Raw genomic sequence first — 20,931 nt, 5'->3', positions numbered from 1 at the left:
GACGTGCAAGACATTTTGGCACTGTATCAACAGTGGACTAATGGGGGAAAAGAGTTCCCCTTTAACTTTGATAGCATTAATCAATATGTGGAGAGCATGCATACGAGTTCAACTTACACCTGCTGGCATTGCCTCGCTGCCTGCGGGTGAGGTCCCTCACATGGGGCACAAGCCAGCCACCCAGAACTCAACAAGCTGCTTTGAAGCAGCAATCTCATGTAACCTTTAGAAGGTCAGTTTACCAGCAGAGAGCTGAGTTCTTCAGTCTATATTTCAAGAAGGAACACTAGGGGCCGAGGCACAAAGAGGGACCTGTTAAATTCATTAACAGGCACAAGGCCATTGCTCAAGTAAGCAATGTACTGTTAGGGTTTTTCAAGCTTGAAGAGACGGTAGAAGAGAAAGGATTGAATTGACGTTTTGTTCAGTTGCTATAGGCTACATTGGCAAGTCTCCCACGCACAGTGATTTATCCAAGGAGCTCGAGCTCTTACACAGTTGCGCATCAGTGGGTTCACATGATATCAGTAGGATATAGGCTATTAGGCTACCCAGTAGTCAGAAGAAGTAGGAGGAAGTACAGTAGGCAAACTGCATTGCATAAGTTTCCTTCATGCATATCAAGTTTCCTTTTAATCTCTACATCACTAGGCTTAACACATTAAAATAAATATAGGCATGGTAAATCACCTTTTTAGATGTTTTTTCAATAATAATAATTATAAAAAATAAATCATTTTTATTGTCATTAAATCTTGAAAGCATAATAAATACATGCAAATGTTTTGTGTTTGGGAATTAAATTAAATGACAATGCGTTTGAAGTCTAGCTCATCTGTGAAATTGAGCCTATATCACATTGGATTCAAAGTGGTCCTCTTCATGCGTGAAATAGAGAGGCTACACGCGTGCCTGGGCGTCGGATGCTGCTGAGGCTAGTGCAGAGTGGGCGAGTGAGCGACTGCGGTATCTTGGCAGGAGCATCAATCATAGGCTAGTCCACATTTGTTTACCGTCGAAATCAGCAGGCGACCCGAAATAAACTCGAAAGGCGATTGAACATTAACGTTTTGGGATCTTAGTTCACATTTTTTCCAAACCCGTTTTCAAGATTTTTAATGGAAAATGGCGATATGCACTCCGTCTTGCAGCATTGTCTGCTTGCTATCTTTCCAGATTATCTTGATTTTCAATGTACAGTGGCCTGGCGCCGATGGTCTCACGTTCCCCCAGCAATACACGTAAGTATTCTATATCACTGGCTGCTCAGGTGTCAAAGACAAAATGCGTATTTTGAGGTCCAGCATTTGATTGCCACGTTGGGTGACTGTCATTGTGCTGGTGTACCACCTCTGCTTTCCTATCATTAAATTAGGTTACTCGCATTGTATTTCTGACGTGAACATATTTCTCGCTATGCTGCGACTGCTCCGCAAACGAGGAACGGGCAATAAATTAGGATGTGGACCGTTGCTTTCTGTCATACACAATATATGAAGGAATCACATACAAACACGGCACTATTCACCAATTACCATTTACCATTGACTACATATATAATTTCCCGTTTAGCCCAGCGGTTAAGAGCGTTGGGCTATTAACGGAAAGGTCGCTGGTTCGAACCCCCGAGCAGAATAGGCGAAACATCTGTCCATGAGCAAGGCACTTAACCCGAATTGCTCATTTAAATGGCTCTGGATAAAAACGTCTGCTAAATGACTAAAATGTAAATGTTCTAGATGTGTTATTTTTGTCATATCATTGGCACAAACAATACTGTTTGCTTGCTAGCCAGTCTCTGTCAACAGTCTGGTTGGCAAGAGCAGGCTGCTTGCCACATAATTGATGGTTGTTGTGTTCATATGTGGCTCAATGAGAGTTTAGTCGTCACAACATCTCTGTGTGTCTCATGATGTCAATGCAGTGCTGGCTGCTGTCTTTGATCAAACTGGGCAGCATCAGGCTTTTGTTGTTGCTTTCCTTCCAGACTGTCACAGTCCTGAGGGGAATATAGTGGAGGTCATTTGTTTTTGGACATGGTAGCATATAGCTGTGCTCCACTACTTCTAATGCTGTCAAATCTTGAGCTTTTGTTTGGGATTGAAGCATGTGGAATCAGAATGACACATCATGTGGAGATGCTTTTATTTGGGATGTAGGTCTAGTTAGGTAGCCTATGAAATGTGGGTTTTTCGTTTGGCGCTTTGTGCAGAACGACATGCATGTCTTGATGGTTTGCCGACTACTTGATGGGATTGCATTTTCTATAGGAGCCGTGATGGTTGAGTGTGCAGGGTTACAGAACACTGTTGTTCAATACACTTGTTGTATTTCATTGCACAAACGACATACATTCAAGTGTAGCCTACAGTCTCGACAAAGTCACTCACTCCAGTCCTCTCTTTGAAAGCCTTTCAAATTGATCAAGGGTTTCAGAGGAGTGCTGATCTAGGATCAGGTTCCCTCTGTCCGTGTAATCTTATTCACTGTGATCTAAAAGGCAGAACTGATCCTAAATCAGCACTACTACTTTGAGACGCTTGATATATGTACCAAGCGTCTCAAAGTAGTAGTGCTGATTTGGGATCAGTTTTGCCTTTTATGTGGTTGCTGGGACTACGACCACCAGATCTGGAACGTAATCTGGGGCTAAAGCATGTCTTGCTTTAAAATGGATCTATAGAATGAATCAATAAAAACCTCTGTAGCCATTAGCCCATGTCCACATGTCAAAATAGACAATCTCTGTGCCCTAACTGGTCTGTGAGAGGAGCTTAAACACTAGCCGGAAGCAAGACAGGTAACGGTGACTTAACAACTGTAGGCTACTTACTTCCTTTAAGGCATGGCTTACTCTGGCAGTTACGGTGAGCCCGACAGTAATAATGCCATTCTAGCTATGCTTGAAGCTGATTTTATTAAGCCTGCGTTCAAAATTATCGTCAATCTGTCCATAGTGGAATAGTCATCACTTTGTGCCCTACTTTTAATCATCCTCTTCCCAGCTCTTCTTCTCCGACCTTTAACCCTTTCACTCGTAAGCACAGCTGGCACTTAACTGGAGACCACAGCTTTCCGGGCCTTTCTCCAGGCTCTGTAGGCAGGCAGGCAGGCAGGCAGGCAGGCAGGCAGGCAGGCAGGCAGGCAGGCAGGCACTCACCAGATGGGACTGGGATCTTTGGGACAGTAGAAGGAAACTCGGGGCCAATGACAGCTGGAGATACTGGGAGCGGTTTGTTGTGTTCCAATGAGAGCAAGGGTCTTTGGCGCAACAGGGGAGGTGTGGGTGTGTGTGTGTGTGTGGTGGGGGGGGGGGGGGGTGTGTGATGAATTGGGTTATTGTGGGAGGTACATAAGGTTGTCCTCTCCTTCTTCCCTCTGGTTATCTGCTGAGTGAGTGCATTGAAACAGCACCACTTCCCTCAGCCCTGGGTCTCTTCATGTAAGCTAAATGAAGCAGAATCGCTACACTGAAGAACAGCAGCTCCCTCCAATTAAGAATTAATACTGCAGCAGTCAGGGTTTATCCCTTTTCTCCATCCCTCACAGCCCCCGTCCCTCCCTCCCTCCCCTCTGTCTCTTTCTCACACTCGCTCTTCCTCAGAATCTCTCTCTCTTGCCCCTCTCCCTCTCTGATCACCCCACCCTCTCTGAATATCTCATCCGCTCCCTCTCTCTCCTTCCCTCTCCCTTTGGAAGTGAATATGGGTCACAGCGGGCCGTGTAGTGCTACTCTTTCTCTCTCTCTCTCTCTCTCTCTCTCTCTCTCTCTCTCTCTCTCTCTCTCAGGTCCCTGGGGTGTGCATGGATGGTAGGTAACAGAGGAGAGGCAGGAGCATGGCAGGCAGCTAGCTCCGCAACACACAGTTCACTGATGCCCCGGTGGGGCCCAGGAGGAGAGGAAATGGAGCGCACTAAGAAAAGCCAGGATTGGGCTTCAGCTGCTCTGAGTCACACACGCTGGGGCGTCCCAAATGGCACCCTATTCCCTATTTAGTGCACTACTTTTCTAGCGCACTATAACGGGCCCCGGTCAAAAGTAGTGCACTATACAGGGAAAAGGGTGCCATTTGGGATGTCGCCACAGTCAGAGAGAGGACTTCTGCTCTGCTCTGCTGTTCTGTGGGCACTAGCCGTAGTCATGTAACCAAGCCTGTTTAGTCATGCACTATCATATACTAAAGGCGTTTATTACCACCCTAGTCTTCCTTTTTTTTTTTCTAAATGACCATCTTTGGTCATATCATATCACATATTATGTCTGTCTGTTTGTGTTCGCCAACAGACAGGGGGTGCTCTGCAGCTCGGATTGCAACAGTCGTGAAACGAAGCCTGTTTTGCCACCTCTCCTTTAAAACAATACCATCTTTGGTCATATCATGTCTGTCTTCCTGTGTCCGGCATCTCTTGCGTAGTCATCAGACAGTAGCCTCATTTGCATCAGACAGGACTACGGCTATTTTTAAATCGTTAATGAGTCTGTTAGTCGTTGATAGCGCTTTGATGTGTCATCCAGCAGCCAACGTCTGGGAGTGGAATGCATTGTCTTTCTACAGTATCAGTCTGCATCGGCTCTTCTCTCAGCCAGCTGTAGTGGTGTCGGTTACATTGTGACTGGCTGTGTTGTGGCTCCATAGCCGATGATTCACGAGCGTGTTTATACTGTAGCCTGGTTGTTACAGTTGTTACCCACTTGATTCTTGTGCTGCTGGTCATGACTCATCTGATACTTGCTACCTACATTGTGTGCCTATATATAGCCCTTCGACTTGATTTCACAGTGTGCAAGTATGGACAACTGAATACACTGTGTTCTTAATGCACAGTCTGTTTTTAATACTCGAGGCAGAGTCTAGGCCTATATGTCTTGATGTGGTAGTGACGTGTTTATAGACCTACTATATCTACTGTTTAGCATCAGAGTCATAAACCCTCTTTTGGAACACTAACTGAAGATTGTTCCAGAAGTGTATTTGCTGTGATTATTAAGGTGTAGCATAAGGCAATGGACTACAATAGTAAGAATAATGTGTCCTTCGATTGACTCGCTCCACCATTTTAGATGTGCTTGCTTTACTGCAGCATTTCTCAGGCCTGATGAAGCAACAAAATATGGCCCTCATATTTTATCTCGCTGAATGGGCCCATCAATGATTAATGCTCCACAAAGTACTTGAGTCAAGCATTGGGGCTTTGCATTTCTTTTTAGTGTGGAGTCAGGTGGTTGAATGTGCTTCTTCTTCTGGCTTTGTTGCAGGAGAGAATCTAACCCCACCAAGGGAGTGAGAGGAAACTGATGTTCTTGGCTTGGAACCACGAGTCCGAGAGTCCCTTTGCTTCGACTCAGTATATCTTGTAGATACAGTTCCACTTTTGACCAAGGCTGCGTCCCAAATGGCACCCTATTCTCGAAGTAGTGCATTTCTTTTGACCAGGGCCCGTAGCCTCCACTTTCTCTCTCTAGCATTTGTTAGAGTGGCGTCGTCATTTCCATGTGTTCGGAGGGGAATGGGAACTGTTGAAGCTGGTTATGGGGATCGCAAGCAAGGTCCTGGTCATAACAAACTCCCGTTGTCTCAGTTTGGATTGGGTTAATATGCAGATGTGCTGGTATTGGGTAACACCTCACCTCCATATTGTGTGTCCACAGAATAATGCACTGGGCCAGGCGCATCGAGCAGGAGATCGACAGAGTCTTCCAGCACATCAGCGGAGCCCAGCAGCTAAAGGGGGTGAGTGCTTGCCTAACCTCTCTTCCCCAGGCTAAAAGCTACCGCATATCATGTTTCAACAGGGAGAGAGACGGCTTGTCAATCTGCCCTGCGTTTTCTCATTGGATCACATTGTAACCTATATTTTGAACTCATTTGCCCCTGATTGTCAAGTCTCAGAATATGTGTGTCTGAGTTGCCCTCTGTGTACTGTAAGATATACATGTGGGTGTGTCTTCTGTACTGAGAGAGTTGTGAGTGTGCACGTGTGTGTGTGTCTGCGTGTATGTGTGTGTGCCTGTGACCATACTATGACAGGTGCTGAACAATACAACATCCTTTAACATATACTGTACAGTAGCCGAATTGTAAAACTTGGATCAGCTGTAGTGGGCCAATGGGTCCTATACATGGTGAGGGATGGGTGTCCTCGATGCTGTGAGTGAGCGATGACTGATGGTCGTGGCTCGTGTCCTCTGTGTTGGTGTCAGAGAAGAACAGATGGTCTGGCAGCCTGCAGTAAATCCTTGATGGGAGCCATGCACCTTTTCCTCATTCATTTACCCATAATCCTGCCCAGTGTCTGAAACAGCTCCGGGAGCGAATGTTCCACAGCCTGGCGCTACACAGTGTAGGCCGCAGGAGAATCCTGTGCTCATTTGAAAAAGGCCCATGAATTGAACTGAACCTTTATCTATTTTATCTGTGGTTTCTACCCAAACTCGAGTTTCTACTCAACTGCGAATAGAATGGCGCTGGAGGGAATAGATGCTGTTTTATGGGCTCCTGACCAATTGTGCTATTTTGTACAAAATGTTTCCGCCATTGTTTCCTATGTCCGAAAAGAGCTTCTGGACATCAAAACTAACCTTGATTTAGATGAGGGTTTCTACTTCAATGAGTCGGCAGCAAAGGACTTACTGCTCAATCCGGACCAGGCCCAAATCCCCGACATACAGGTGGCGTTATAGAGGTCGGCGTGCAGGATATCTGACGAGACTACAGTCGGCTAGTGGATAGACCGCCTCTACCTTCTGTTCTATTGGCCAACAGGCAATTTTTTACCATTATTTTACCAGGTAAGTTGACTGAGAACACATTCTCATTTACAGCAACAACCTGGGGAATAGTTTCAGGGGAGAGGAATGAGCCAATTGTAAGCTGGGGATGATTAGGTGGCCGTGATGGTATGAGGGCCAGATAGGGAATTTAGCCAGGACATCAGGGTTAACACCCCTACTCTTACAATAAGTGCAATGGGATCTTTAATGACCTCAAAGAGTCAGGACACCCGTTTAACGTCCCATCCGAAAGACCACACCCTACACAGGGCAGTGTCCCCAATCACTGCCCTGGGGCATTGGGATATTTTTTAGACCAGAGGAAAGAGTGCCTCCTACTGGCCCTCCAACACCACTTCCAGCAGCATCTGGTCTCCCATCCAGGGACTGACCAGGACCAACCCTGCTTAGCTTCAGAAGCAAGCCAGCAGGGTGGTATGCTGCTGGCTGGCAATCTTGGGAGAATAAGCTGGATGAGCTCCGTTCGAGACTATCCCATCAACGGGACCTGAAGAACTGTAATATTCAATGCTTTTCGGAGTCATGACTGAACAAGGACATGGATAATATACAGTTAGCTGGGATTTCTGTGCATCGGCAAGACAGAACATCAACGTCTGGTAAGCTCAGGGAGGAGGGGTGTGTCTCTTTGTTAACAATGCCTGGAAGTCTCTAGGTTCTGCTCGCCTGAGTTAGAATACCTCATGATAAGCCGTAGACCATACTATTTCCCAAGAGATTTTTAATCTATATCTTTAGTAGCTGTCTATTTACCACCACAAACTGATGCTGGCACTAAGACCGCACTCAACTAGCTGTATAGGGCCATAAGCAAACAAGAAAATGCACATCCAGAGGCGGCACTCCTAGTGACCAATGATTTTAATGCAGAAAAACTGAAATCTGTTTGACCTCATTTCTACCAGCATGTCACTTCTGTAACTAGGGGAAAAACAACTCTAGATCACCTTTACTCCACACACAGAGACGCATACAAAGATGCATACATTACATTTACATTATTATACATTATATATCATTATACATAAATGTAAATGTAAATGTAATGCATACAGATGCAAACATGTAATACCTATAATCCATACATGTAATACCTACATGTTTCAAGCAGACCACCATAGTCCCTGCACCCAAGAACGCCAAGGTAACCTGCCTAAATGACTACCGCCCGTAGCACTCACATCTGTAGCCATGAAATGCTTAGAAAGGCTGGTCATGGTTCAACACCATCATCCCAGAAACCTTGGACCCACTCCAATTCGCATACCGCCCCAACAGATCCACAGATTACGCAATCTCTATTGCCCTTTCCCACCTGGACAAAAGGAACACCTACGTGAGAATGCTTTACATTTCTTACTGCTCAGTGTTCAACGCTCTAGTGCCCTCCAAGCTAAGGACCCTGGGACTGAACACCTCCCTCTGCAACTGGATCCTGGACTTCCTGATGGGCCACCTGCAGGTGGTGAGGATAGGCAACAACACATCCGCCACGCTGACCTTCAATGCATGGGGCCCCTCAGGGGTGCGTGCTTAGTCCCCTCCTGTACTCCTTGTTCACCCACAACTGCGTGGCCGTACATGACTCCAACACCATCATTAAGTTTGCCGACGACACGACGGTGGTAGGCCTGATCACCAACAGTGATAGGGAGGAGGTCAGAGACCTGGCAGTGTGGTGTCAGGACAAAAACCTTTCCTTCAACGTGAACAAGACAAAGAAGCTGATCGTAGACTAAAGGAAACGGAGGGCCAAGCCTGCACCCATCCACATCGACAGGGTTGAAGTGGAGTAAGTCGAGAGCTTCAAGTTCCTCGGCGTTCTCATCATTAAGGACCTATCATGGTCCAAACACACCAACACAGTCGTGAAGAGGACAAGACAACGCCTCTTCCCCCTCAGGTGGCAGAAAAAATTTGGCATGGGCCCTCAGATCCTCAAAACGTTTCACAGCTGCATCATTGAGAGCATCATGACTGGCTGCATCCCCACTTGGTATGGCAACTGCTTTGCATCCGACCGCAAGGCGCTACAGAGGGTAGTGCATATCGCCCAGTACATCACTGGGGCCGAGCTCCCTGCCATACATGACCTTTATACCAGGCGGTGTCAGAGGAAGGCCCTCAAAATTGTCAGACTCCAGCCACCCAAGTCATAGACTGTTCTCTCTGCTACCGCACGGCAAGCGGTACCGGAGCTCCAAGTCTGTGACCAAAAGGCTCCTAAACAGCTTCTACCCCCAAGCCATAAGACTGCTGAACAGTTAATCAAATGGCTAAACTGACTATTTACATTGACCCCTTTCTTTTAGTTTTTTTGAGCTGACTCCATGCACTCTCACTAGACTACTCACACATACTACACTGACACTCCAACACACACACACATGCATATTGATGCCACACACACACACACACACACACACACACACACACACACACACACACACACACACTCACTCACAAATAGGCACTCTTCACATGCGCTGCTGCTACTCTCTTTATTATCTATCCTGATTGCCTAGTCACTTTTACCCCTACCTACATTTACTGTACATATTACCTCACTTAGCTCAACTACCTCGTACCCCTGCACATTGACTCAGTACCGGTACTCCTTGTTTATCAAATCAAATATTATTTGTCACATGCACCGTATACAACAGGTGTAGACCTTGTCGTGAAATGCCTTCTTACAAGCCCTTAATCAACAATGCAGTTTTAAGAAAAATAAGAGTTAAGAAAAATATTTACTAAATAAACTGAAGTAAAAAATAACGAGGCTATATACAGGGGGTACCGGTACCGAGTCAATGTGCAGGGGCACAGGTTAGTCGAGGTAATTGAGGTAATATGTACATATAGGTAGGGGTAAAGTGACCATGCATAGATAATAAACAGCGAGTGGGACCCCTGTGTTGAGGGTCAGCGTGGCAGATGGGTTGTTACCTACCCTTACCACCTGGGGGCGGCTCGTCAGGAAGTCCAAGATCCAGTTGCAGAGGGAGGTGTTTACTCCCAGGGTCCTTTGTGGGCACTATGGTGTTGAATGCTGAGCTGTAATTAACGAACAGCATTATCACGTAGGTGTTCCTTTCATCCAGGTGGGAAAGGTCAGTGTTGAGTGCAATAGAAATTGTGTCGTCTGTGGATCTGTGGCGGCCTAAATATCAGTATAGGCGCCAAGCCTGCTTGTGAAAGCCTGCTTGTGAAAGCCTGCTTGTGAACAGTAAAAATCAGCACAAAAGCAATAATGGCATTCTAATGAATATAAGTGTCGATATGACAGCGGTAAAAAATATAATATTATTGACAGTTATTGGACACATTATTTGTGGCCTCGCTTGTGCTTACAGTATGGTGTGCATCTTCACGCAACAGTTGGATCTCATTTAGCTGTTATCCCTTGTCCTAACAGTCGCCACAAATCTTCAACACTTTTCACTTAGATTGCAACACTTCCCACAAACAAGTCGCTTGGAGCGGAAACAGGTGTCGTGGGTTCTGTTCCGAGTGCATCTGCCCACCTTGCAGCTTCTCCTCGCCGGGAGCTGTGCGCAATTTTGGCTCGAGCAATGGCTCGCGTTCAATCTTTGTTGCTCTCTTGGCCCTCATATGTCTCTCACGTAGCCCGTGTGCCAGACTCCTGATGGAGTTTCTTCTGCTCATGGGTTTTATTCATGCACTGCTTGAACAACACGTGTACGTTGATAGCAGCCAAGTCAAGCATGTTGAAGAACACAGTAACAGGCCAGCGGCAAGTTCCTCCGTACACCTAGTACAGCAGTGCCATCTGATCCAAAACATTATCCGACACTCGCTCACCTGCTGCCCGATATGGATCCTTTCCCAGATATGGAAAAGCCGTTCAGCATGAATCAGAATCATTTATTGTTATTTAACCGTTATTTAACCAGGAAAAGTCCATTCAGACCCAGAGTCTCTTTTTCAAAGGAGACCTGGCCAAGAAGGCAGAAACAACCAATACAATACATAATTAAAACATACAACAATACAATACAACAACATGTTCCAGGCTAAACATACCATTTACACAGAGTCTCCCATCAAAATTGTAAATTCATTCAGTGGCACTAACTTATCTAGATGAAGCATGGATTGTAGACTATTCCATGCCTCTGGTCCACAGGACGAGAAGGCAGTCTTGCCTAATACTGTGAATGTCCTGGGGACTTTAAGTAGCAACCACCTAGCAGACCAGGTATGGTAACTGCTGATGGTGAAGGAGACCAGACTACAGAGGTAAAGGGAGTTTACCCAAAAGGGCATTGTAGATGAACACATACAAATGTAGCTTTCTGTACATATAAAGTGAGGTCCAACCTACCATTTTGTACAATGTGCGATGGTGGATCAGTGACTTGGCATTTGTAATAAAGCACAAGGATGCATGATAAACAGAGTCCAGTCACTGTAAGACAGAGGGGGTTGCATGCATATACAACAAGTCAGCATAATCAATTACAGAGAGAAAAGTGGCCTGAACAAGCTTCTTTCTAGCCATAAGCAGGAAGCAAGCCTTATTACGAAAATAAAAACCCAATTTCAATTTAAGCTTCCTCACAAGCTTATCCATATGAACTTTAAAGGACAACTTGTCACCCAACCATATACCTAGGTATTTGTAGGATGACACTTTTTCAATGGATAAGCCACCAGATGTGACAATGCTAACCTTCTCTGGCTGAGTGTGAACTCTGGTAAAGGTCATGAATTTAGTTTTTTGTACATTCAAGACCAGATTGAGACCATAAAGAGAGGCCTGCAGTGACTGAAAAGCAGTCTGGAGCTCTTCAACAGCCTGAACCAGAGAAGGAGCACATGAATATATGACTGTATCATCTGCATATAGATGCAACTTTGCTGGTTGCATCCCATTTCCCAAATCATTCATTCAAATTGAGAACAACACAGGAGCTACAATGGAACCCTGGGGCACACCTCTATTAATCTCAAGAAAGCTAGACTTGTGATTGTCAGCATATACACATTGTGTTCTGTCAGAAAGATAGTTACTACCGTAAATTCCGGACTATAAGCCGCAACTTTTTTCCCACGCTTTGAACATCGCGGCTTAAACAATGACGCGGCTAATATATGGATTTTTCCCGCTTTCATTTTTTTTCTCCAAAAAAACACATTCTGTGACGTGCTCAGTTTTTTGGCGGCATGAAGCTTTCATTAGACCAATGAAATTGCCGAACGGGTTAAAGGTGGACGAATGCATTCTCTTTTAAAACGTATTGGAACGAGGGTACCCAACATGACCTCGCGCGCCAGAGTCTAATCGGCCATCACCGTTCCAAGGCTCTTGTTCGGTCAGATCTCATAGTAGAAGACTGAAAACACTTTGTAAAGGCTGGGGACATCTAGTGGAAGCAATAGGAAGTGCCAAAACATTCATCAGCCCCTGTGTGTTTCAATGGCATAGGCTTAAAGGTAATTCAACACATCAGGTATCCACTTCCTGTCAGAAAATGTCTCAGGGTTTTGCCTGTCAAATGAGTTCTGTTATACTCACAGACACCATTCAAACAGTTTTAGAAACTTTAGGGTGTTTTCTATCCATATATAATAAGTATATGCATATTCTAGTTACTGGGTAGGATTAGTAACCAGATTAAATCGGGTACGTTTTTTTTATCCAGCCGTGAAAATACTGCCCCCTAGCCCCAACAGGTTAAGGTCAAACAACTTTTTTGTTTACTGTTTAGATTAAACCGAGCGCTCTCAAACTTCCCATCATTCTGATTACGGTAGTCATTTTGTCACCCTCATCATGGCAAAGACACGGAGAAATGCATATGATGCAGCTTTCAAGTTGAAGGCGATTGATCTGGCTGTTGGAAAAGGAAATAGAGCTGCTGCACAGGAGCTTGGTCTTAATGAGTCGATGATAAGACGTTGGAAACAGCAGCGTGAGGAATTGACTCAGTGCAAAAAGACAACTAAAGCTTACTGCTAATTTTTTATTTTTTTGTTACAAGCCGTGTTTCGTTAAAGCCTATTTATTTTTGTTACAAGCCGTGTTTCGTTAAAACCTATTTATTTTTGTTACAAGCCGTGTTTCGTTAAAGCCTGTGTAAAGTTCATTTGTTTCAATGTACCGGTAGGCACCTGCGGCTTATAGACACGTGCGGCTTATTTATGTTCAAAATAATATATATTTTTTAATTCAGTGGGTGCGGCTTATATTCAGGTGCGCTTAATATTCCGGAAATTACAGTAAACCAATTTACTGCCCCTTCACAGAGAACAATGTTACTGAGTCTAGCTAGCAACAATTCATGGTCAACTGAATCAAATGCCTTTGATAAATCAACAAACACAGTAGCACAATAATCTGAGACGTCATGATACTTTTTTTTCATTCAGATCTTATAGCAACACTAACGCAGCATGTGCATCCATTCATCTTGGTCTTGCCATTGTAAATGATGCACCCTCTCACTGTGTAGCCTACTCCAAGTAGGCCTAGAGGAGACTAACACAACTGATTGGATTTGGTGGACTGATATAGGGTACACCATTTTGAGATTATAATTAGAAAATATCAATACAATAGAATGGCCTGCCCTGTTCTTCATTCACAATTGGTGATTACATAATTATGCGTCGTTCGCTTCCCCTCACTCATCGAATCACCCATTCTCCCCCATCATACTATACTTATTTTTTTGTTGTTGTCTGTTGTTATATGCGTGAAATTAGTTTTGGTGTAGTTTAGGTTCAGTTTTGAGGCAATTATTGGTGTGATTATCAACTGGACATGGTACATTCAACTATTGGAGAAGGAGCGGAGCAGGCCAGGGAAAATCATTCCAAATATTACATGTCCCCAAAAACTGGTTATAACTCCTGTTCTGTTTGTGAAATTAAGAGTCTAACAATGACAGTGTGTTATATAGACTTATTTAGGGAAAGTCAAGGACAAGGGGGACAGGACTTTAGAAATGGCAGTAATTAAACATTAAAATGTGTTTTGAGATATTATGATGCTCTGACTTTCTGGTGTTTTATTATAAACAATCACAAATAAATCCATTAATATTTTGTTTAGGAAGGTCATAAAAAAACATGATACAAGGCAATTTATTTCAAAAGAAATAAACCTAAGTTGTTCATTTAGCAGACATCACAGGCCCTGCCCTACCACAGTCAACACACATATTGTTTTTAATCTTTGTTTCCGTTGAACATGAAATACAAATAAAGGCATTTTAATATATATATATATATATATATATATATATATATATATATACCCTGCTCAAAAAAATAAAGGGAACACTTAAACAACACAATGTAACTAACTCCAAGTTAATCACACTTCTGTGAAATCAAATTGTCCACTTAGGAAGCAACACTGATTGACAATAAATTTCACATGTTGTTGTGCAAATGGAATAGACAACAGGTGGAAATTATAGGCAATTAGCAAGACACCCCCAATAAAGGAGTGGTTCTGCAGGTGGGGACCACATACCACTTCTCAGTTCCTATGCTTCCTGGCTGATGTTTTGGTCACTTTTGAATGCTGGCGGTGCTTTCACTCTAGTGGTAACATGAGACGGAGTCTACAACCCACATAAGTGGCTCAGGTAGTGCAGCTCATCCAGGATGGCACATCAATGCGATCTGTGGCAAGAAGGTTTGCTGTGTCTGTCAGCATATTGTCCAGAGCATGGAGGCGCTACCAGGAGACAGGCCAGTACATCAGGAGACGTGGAGGAGGCCGTAGGAGGGCAACAACCCAGCAGCAGGACCGCTACCTCCGCCTTTGTGCAAGGAAGAGCAGGAGAAGCACTGCCAGAGCCCTGCAAAATGACCTCCAGCAGGCCACAAATGTGCATGTGTCTGCTCAAACGGTCAGAAACAGACTCCATGAGGGTGGTATGAGGGCCCGACGTCCACAGGTGGGGGTTGTGCTTACAGCCCAACACCGTGCAGGACGTTTGGCATTTGCCAGAGAACACCAAGATTGGCAAATTCGCCACTGGCGCCCTGTGCTCTTCACAGATGAAAGCAGGTTCACACTGAGCACGTGACAGACGTGACAGAGTCTGGAGACGCCGTGGAGAACGTTCTGCTGCCTGCAACATCCTCCAGCATGACCGGTTTGGTGGTGGGTCAGTCATGGTGTGGGGTGGCATTTCTTTGGGGGGCCGCACAGCCTTCCATGTGCTCGCCAGAGGTAGCCTGACTGCCATTAGGTACCGAGATGAGATCCTCAGACCCCTTGTGAGACCATATGCTGGTGCGGTTGGCCCTGGGTTCCTCCTAATGCAAGACAATGCTAGACCTCATGTGGCTGGAGTGTGTCAGCAGTTCCTGCAAGAGGAAGGCATTGATGCTATGGACTGGCCCGCCCGTTCCCCAGACCTGAATCCAATTGAGCACATCTGGGACATCATGTCTCGCTCCATCCACCAATGCCACGTTGCACCACAGACTGTCCAGGAGTTGGCGGATGCTTTAGTCCAGGTCTGGGAGGAGATCCCTCAGGAGACCATCCGCCACCTCATCAGGAGCATGCCCAGGCGTTGTAGGGAGGTCATACAGGCACGTGGAGGCCACACACACTACTGAGCCTCATTTTGACTTGTTTTAAGGACATTACATCAAAGTTGGATCAGCCTGTAGTGTGGTTTTCCACTTTAATTTTGAGTGTGACTCCAAGTCCAGACCTCCATGGGTTGATAAATTGGATTTCCATTGATTATTTTTGTGTGATTTTGTTGTCAACACATTCAACTATGTAAAGAAAAAAGTATTTAATAAGATTATTTCTTTCATTCAGATCTAGGATGTGTTGTTTAAGTGTTCCCTTTATTTTTTTGAGCAGTATATTATTTATATATATATATATATATATATATATATATATATATATATAGTGCCTTGGTCCTCCTTTCTTTTTGACGACACATACACTACATTATCAAAAGTATGTGGATATCTGCTCGTTGAACATCTCATCAAAAGCATGGGCATTAGTATGGAGTTGGTCCCCCCTTTGCTGCTATAACAGCCTCTACTCCTCTGGAAAGGCTTTCCACTATATGTTGGAATATTGCTGTGGTGACTTGCGTCCATTCAGCTACAAAAGCATTAGTTAGGTTGGGCACTGATTTTGGGTGAGTCGGCATTCCAATTCATACCAAAGGCGATGGGGTTGAGGTCAGGGCTCGGTGCAGGCCAGTCAAGTTCTTCTACACAGATCTTGACAAACCATTTCTGTATAGACCTCACTTTGTGCACTTGGGCATTGTCATGCTGCCACAAAGGTGGAAGCACAGAATTGTTGAGAATGTCCTTGTATGCTGTAGCGTTAAGATTTCCCTTCACTGGAACTAAGGGGCCTAGCCCGAACCATGAAAATCCCCAGACCATTATTCCTCCTCCACCAAACTTTACAGTTGATACTATGCAGCCGGGCCGATCATGTATAATATTATCAACCATCAGAATATTGTCAATTTAATCGTGTCTTTAGGCTACATCTATTATTATTATTATTATTATTATTATTATTATTATATGTGTGAAATTAGTTTCAATATAGTTTAGATGTAGTTTGGTTGGTCCAGCTGGGCGGGCAACTATTATCTTATTTTAGTATTTACAGTCTATGTGCTTCTGGATCGATCAATACATATATTTTTTAACATTTTTAACCCCTTTTTCTCCCCAATTTCGTGGTATCCAATTGGTAGTTACAGTCTTGTCTCATTGCTGCAACTCCCGTACAGACTCAGGAGAGGCGAAGGTTGAGATCCGTGCATCCTCCGAAACACAACCCAACCAAGCCGCAGTGCTTCTTGACACAATGCCCACTTAACCCGGAAGCCAGCCGCATCAATGTGTTGGAGGAAACACCATGCACCTGGCGACCATGTCAGCATGCACTGCTCCCGGCCCGCCACAGGAGTTGCTAGTGCGCAATGAGACAAGGACCTCCCTGCCGGACAAACCCTCCCCAAACCCGGACGACGCTGGGACAATTGTGCGCTGCCCCATGGATCTCCCTGTCGCAGCCGACTGGTTTGCCAATCAACTGTAAAAAAAAAAATGAGCACATAAAACCCACTGGAAATTAGATTTTTTTTTGCTAATAATAATTTTCACATGTGTGCATTCAGCACTGGTTTGTTTAGAAAAATAGAATTTCTATGTTATTTGGTTATATTCCAATACCTTCTGTGAGTTACCCATTCCGCAGTGGTACTTAAGTAAAAATACTTTAAAGTACTACTTAAGTAGTTTTTTTCTGTACTTTACTATTTATATATTTTTATTTTACTAAAGTACATTCCTAAAAAAATTATGTACTTTTTACTCCATATATTTTTGCTGACACCCAAAAGTACTTGTCACATTTTGACAGGAAAATGGTCCAATTCACACACTTATCAAGGGAACATCCCTGGTCATTCCTACTGCCTCTCATCTGGCGGACTCACTAAACACAAATGCTTCATTTGTAAATTAGGTCTGAGTGTTGGAGTGTGCTCATGGCTATCCGTCAATAAAAATAAAATGGTGCCGTCTGCTTTGCTTACTATAAGGAATTTGAAATGATTTGCAATATTCTAAGTACATAGCCCAGGCATCACGGGCTAGCTATTTAGACACCCGGCAAGTTTAGCACTCACCAATATCACATTTACTATTATAAAACTTTGATTACCTTTTGTTGTCTTCGTCAGAATGCACTCCCAGGACTGCTACTTCAATAACAAATGTTGGTTTGGTCCAAAATAATCCATTGTTATATCCGAATAGCGGCGTTTTGTTCGTGCGTCCCAGACACTATCTGAAATGGTAAATCAGGGTCGTGCGCATGGCGCAATTCGTGACAAAAAAAATCGAAATATTCCATTACCGTACTTCGAAGCATGTCAACCGCTGTTTAAAATCCATTTTTATGCCATTTTTCTCGTAAAAAAGCAATAATATTCCGACCGGGAATGTCCATTTAGCTAAACAGAGGAAAGTAAACAAAGCTTTTGGTCGACGCGGGCACGAGCCTGAGTCTCACAGTACTGTAACCAGCCACTACCCAAACGCGCTACTTTTTTTCAGCCAGAGCCTGCAAAGCCACGATTCAGCTTTTTACCGCCTTCTGAGACCCTATGGCAGCCGTAGGAAGTGTCACGGGACAGCTAAGATCCTCACTCTTCAATAAACAGAGACAAGAAGAACGACACCTTGTCAGACAGGCCACTTCCTGCATGAAACCTTCTCAGTTTTTTGCCTGCCAAATGAGTTCTGTTATACTCACAGACACCATTCAAACAGTTTTAGAAACTTTAGGGTGTTTTCTATCCATATGTAATAAGTATATGCATATTCTAGTTACTGGGTAGGAGTGGTAACCAGATTAAATCGGGTACGTTTTTTATCCGGCGGTGTAAATACTGCCCCCTAGCCCTAACAGGTTAAGAGCAGTTGGAGGCCACGGAAGGAGAGTTATGGTTAGTTAACACAGTGTCCAAAGAAGGGCCAGAAGTATACAGAATGGTGTCGTCTGAGTAGAAGTGGATCAGAGAATCACCAGCCACAAGAGCAACATCATTGATGTATACAGAGAAGAGTTCACCTGAGAATTGAACCCTGTGGCACCTTTTTTTTTACATTTTTACATTTTTTAGTCATTTAGCAGACGCTCTTATCCAGAGCGACTTACAGTAGTGAATGCATACATTTCATTTTTTTCATTCCATACATTTTTTTTTTTTTTTTCGTACTTGGCCCCCCGTGGGAATCGAACCCACAACCCTGGCGTTGCAAACACCATGCTCTACCAACTGAGCTACAGGGAAGGCACCTCCATAGAGACTGCCAGAGGTCCAGACAACAGTCCCTCCGATTTGACACACTGAACTCTGAGAAGTAGTTGGTGAACCAGGCAGTCATTTGAGAAACCAAGGCTGTTGAGTCTGCCGATAAGTTCCTAACTTCCCTGAAAAGTTGCATATCGCGGGGGCTATTCGATGCTAAGGTCGATTAGAAAGGCATGCTCGCTGAAGTGTTTTAGGGAGCGTTTGACTGTGATGAGGGGTGGTCGTTTGACCGCAGACCCATTACGGACGCAGGCAATGAGGCAGTGATCCTGGTTGAAGACAGCATAGGTGTATTTAGAGGACAGGTTGGTCAGGATGATATCTATGAGGGTGCCCGAGTTTACAGATTTGGGGTTGTACCTGGTAGGTTCCATGATAATTTGGGTGAGATTTAGGGCATCTAGTTTAGATTGTAGGACGGCCGGGGTGTTAAGCATATCCCTGTTTAGGTCACATATAACAGTACAAACTCTGAAGAGAAATGGGGGGCAATTAATTCACATATGGTGTCCAGGGCGCAGCTGGGGGCTGAGGGAGGTCTGTAACAAGCGGCAACAGTGAAAGACTTATTTCTGGAAAGGTGGATTTTTAAAAGTAGAAGCTCGAATTGTTTGGGCACAGACCTGGATAGCATGACAGAACTCTGCAGTAGATTGCAACTCCACCACCTTTGGCAGTTCTGTCTTGGGGGAAAATGTATACACATACTGTCACGCCCTGACCTGAGAGAGATGGTTTATTTCTCTATTTTCTTAGGTCAGGGTGTGGGGTGGGCATTCTGTGTTTTGTATTTCTTTGTGTAGGGCCGAGTATGGTTCCTAATCAGAGGCAGCTGTCTATCGTTGTCTCTGATTAGGAATCATACTTAGGCAGCCTTTTCCCACCTGTGTTTTGTGGGATCTTGTTTGTGTTGTGCCTGTGAGCACACAAATTACTTCACGTTTCGTTTGCCTCGGTATTTGTTTTGGTGAGTGTTACGAATCCCTTTGTCCCTGCAGTCTAGGGGGGATGGAAACGAGACCCGTAACATAAATCATGCAAATTATAATCGTGACAAGTAAGTGAGAACAAAAACCACAGACCACTGAAATCTACCGTCAAACACTCAGGGTTTATTTTAAACACACGGTAAAGGGGTGTGAGAAAAGGGGCTGAGCTGGACCCAAGCAAAGAAACAATAATCCAAAACACCCCTAAGCTAGACTAGCCTACTTCAAGAACAGCTAGCTAACTAACCAAAAATACAGTGGGTGGTCCACCCAGTTCTAACTAGGGTACTTGGTCAAAGTATTCCTACGGGTAATGTATGCCCATGGGCGACTTGTCTTAGTACCCCCTTTTCCCACCAAACAAACAGTCAAACAACAAAACAATACTGTCATGACGTTGGCCTCTTTGAGAACAGGGAGGACAGTTGACCCCCTCCCCCTTGCACCATCCCCCAACCTACCTCCCCCCACCCCGGCCCTGTGTGAAAGGGTTGTAAAACTCTAAGAGGAGAATCTCTTGCCACATAGAGAGACACACGAAATTCTTCCAACTCACAGAATTGGGGAACCGAATGACATTTAGGTTCTGGAGAAGGTATGAAAGATTGGTGAAGAATCCAGCTACGAACTGGTCTGCTTGGTACAATTTTGTGATACTCAGAAGAGACAATATAGCCATATTACCATAAAACGGTTTATATAATAGCCTCAGCCTTGAGACTTGCATCCACATGGTTGTATAGAATGTATTAATAAGGATAAAGCTTTTGTAATACATTGAGATGCTATGTACTGATGTTAATGTGATAGAATTGTATTTCTGTACCAAGCTTAACTCAGTCATCGGCACGCCCCCAGGGACACAGACAGGACCAGGCGTCATGTGACATGTTCACTATAAAACTATACCCTGATCTACTTTCTACTGACCCGGCCTCCACTCCATTGCGAGTTGGTCAATAGGTTTGACCATCCAACCCATCTACTGAAAGTGAACCATACCACGTGGTTAACTTTTAGACTATTGATACCGACAGAATAAGAACAAGTCTTTGATATTAATTAATAGTCTGCAGCTAGAAATTATATCATTGAACGCGAAGACCAACGAAACATCCATTCTATAACGACATTGATGAATGTCGCTTTGAAAGAGCCATTCTAACCGAGAGAGAGAGAGAGAGAGAACGCGGACAAAACTCTCCAACAGAACGACGCTCCAACAAGGATCCCGACGACACACTGAGCGTAACTATATATTGATTGCAATTGTTCCCAAATG

The 20,931-nt window shown here is 44.3% G+C and overlaps 1 protein-coding gene across 2 annotated transcripts in view; it reads left to right on the top strand.

The window, feature by feature from the left end:
* Positions 1-897: 897 nt before the first annotated feature.
* The window catches only part of LOC106565177 (calcium voltage-gated channel auxiliary subunit alpha2delta 2b), a 77,536-nt gene continuing 57,502 nt past the window's right edge, over positions 898-20,931 (top strand). For both annotated transcript variants that reach the window (XM_045691449.2, XM_014132020.3), the window contains exons 1-2: positions 898-1,241; positions 5,651-5,732. In XM_045691449.2, the coding sequence (XP_045547405.1) occupies positions 1,126-1,241; positions 5,651-5,732 (198 nt within the window). In that variant the 5' untranslated portion in view covers positions 898-1,125. The remainder of the gene's footprint in view (positions 1,242-5,650; positions 5,733-20,931) is intronic.

Source organism: Salmo salar, chromosome 12, assembly GCF_965601325.2.
Source record: "Salmo salar chromosome 12, fSalSal1, whole genome shotgun sequence".
NCBI classification, from domain to species: domain Eukaryota; kingdom Metazoa; phylum Chordata; class Actinopteri; order Salmoniformes; family Salmonidae; genus Salmo; species Salmo salar.
The sequence above is the reverse complement of the archived record's forward strand: the minus strand, read 5'-3'. Positions and strand labels throughout refer to the sequence as shown.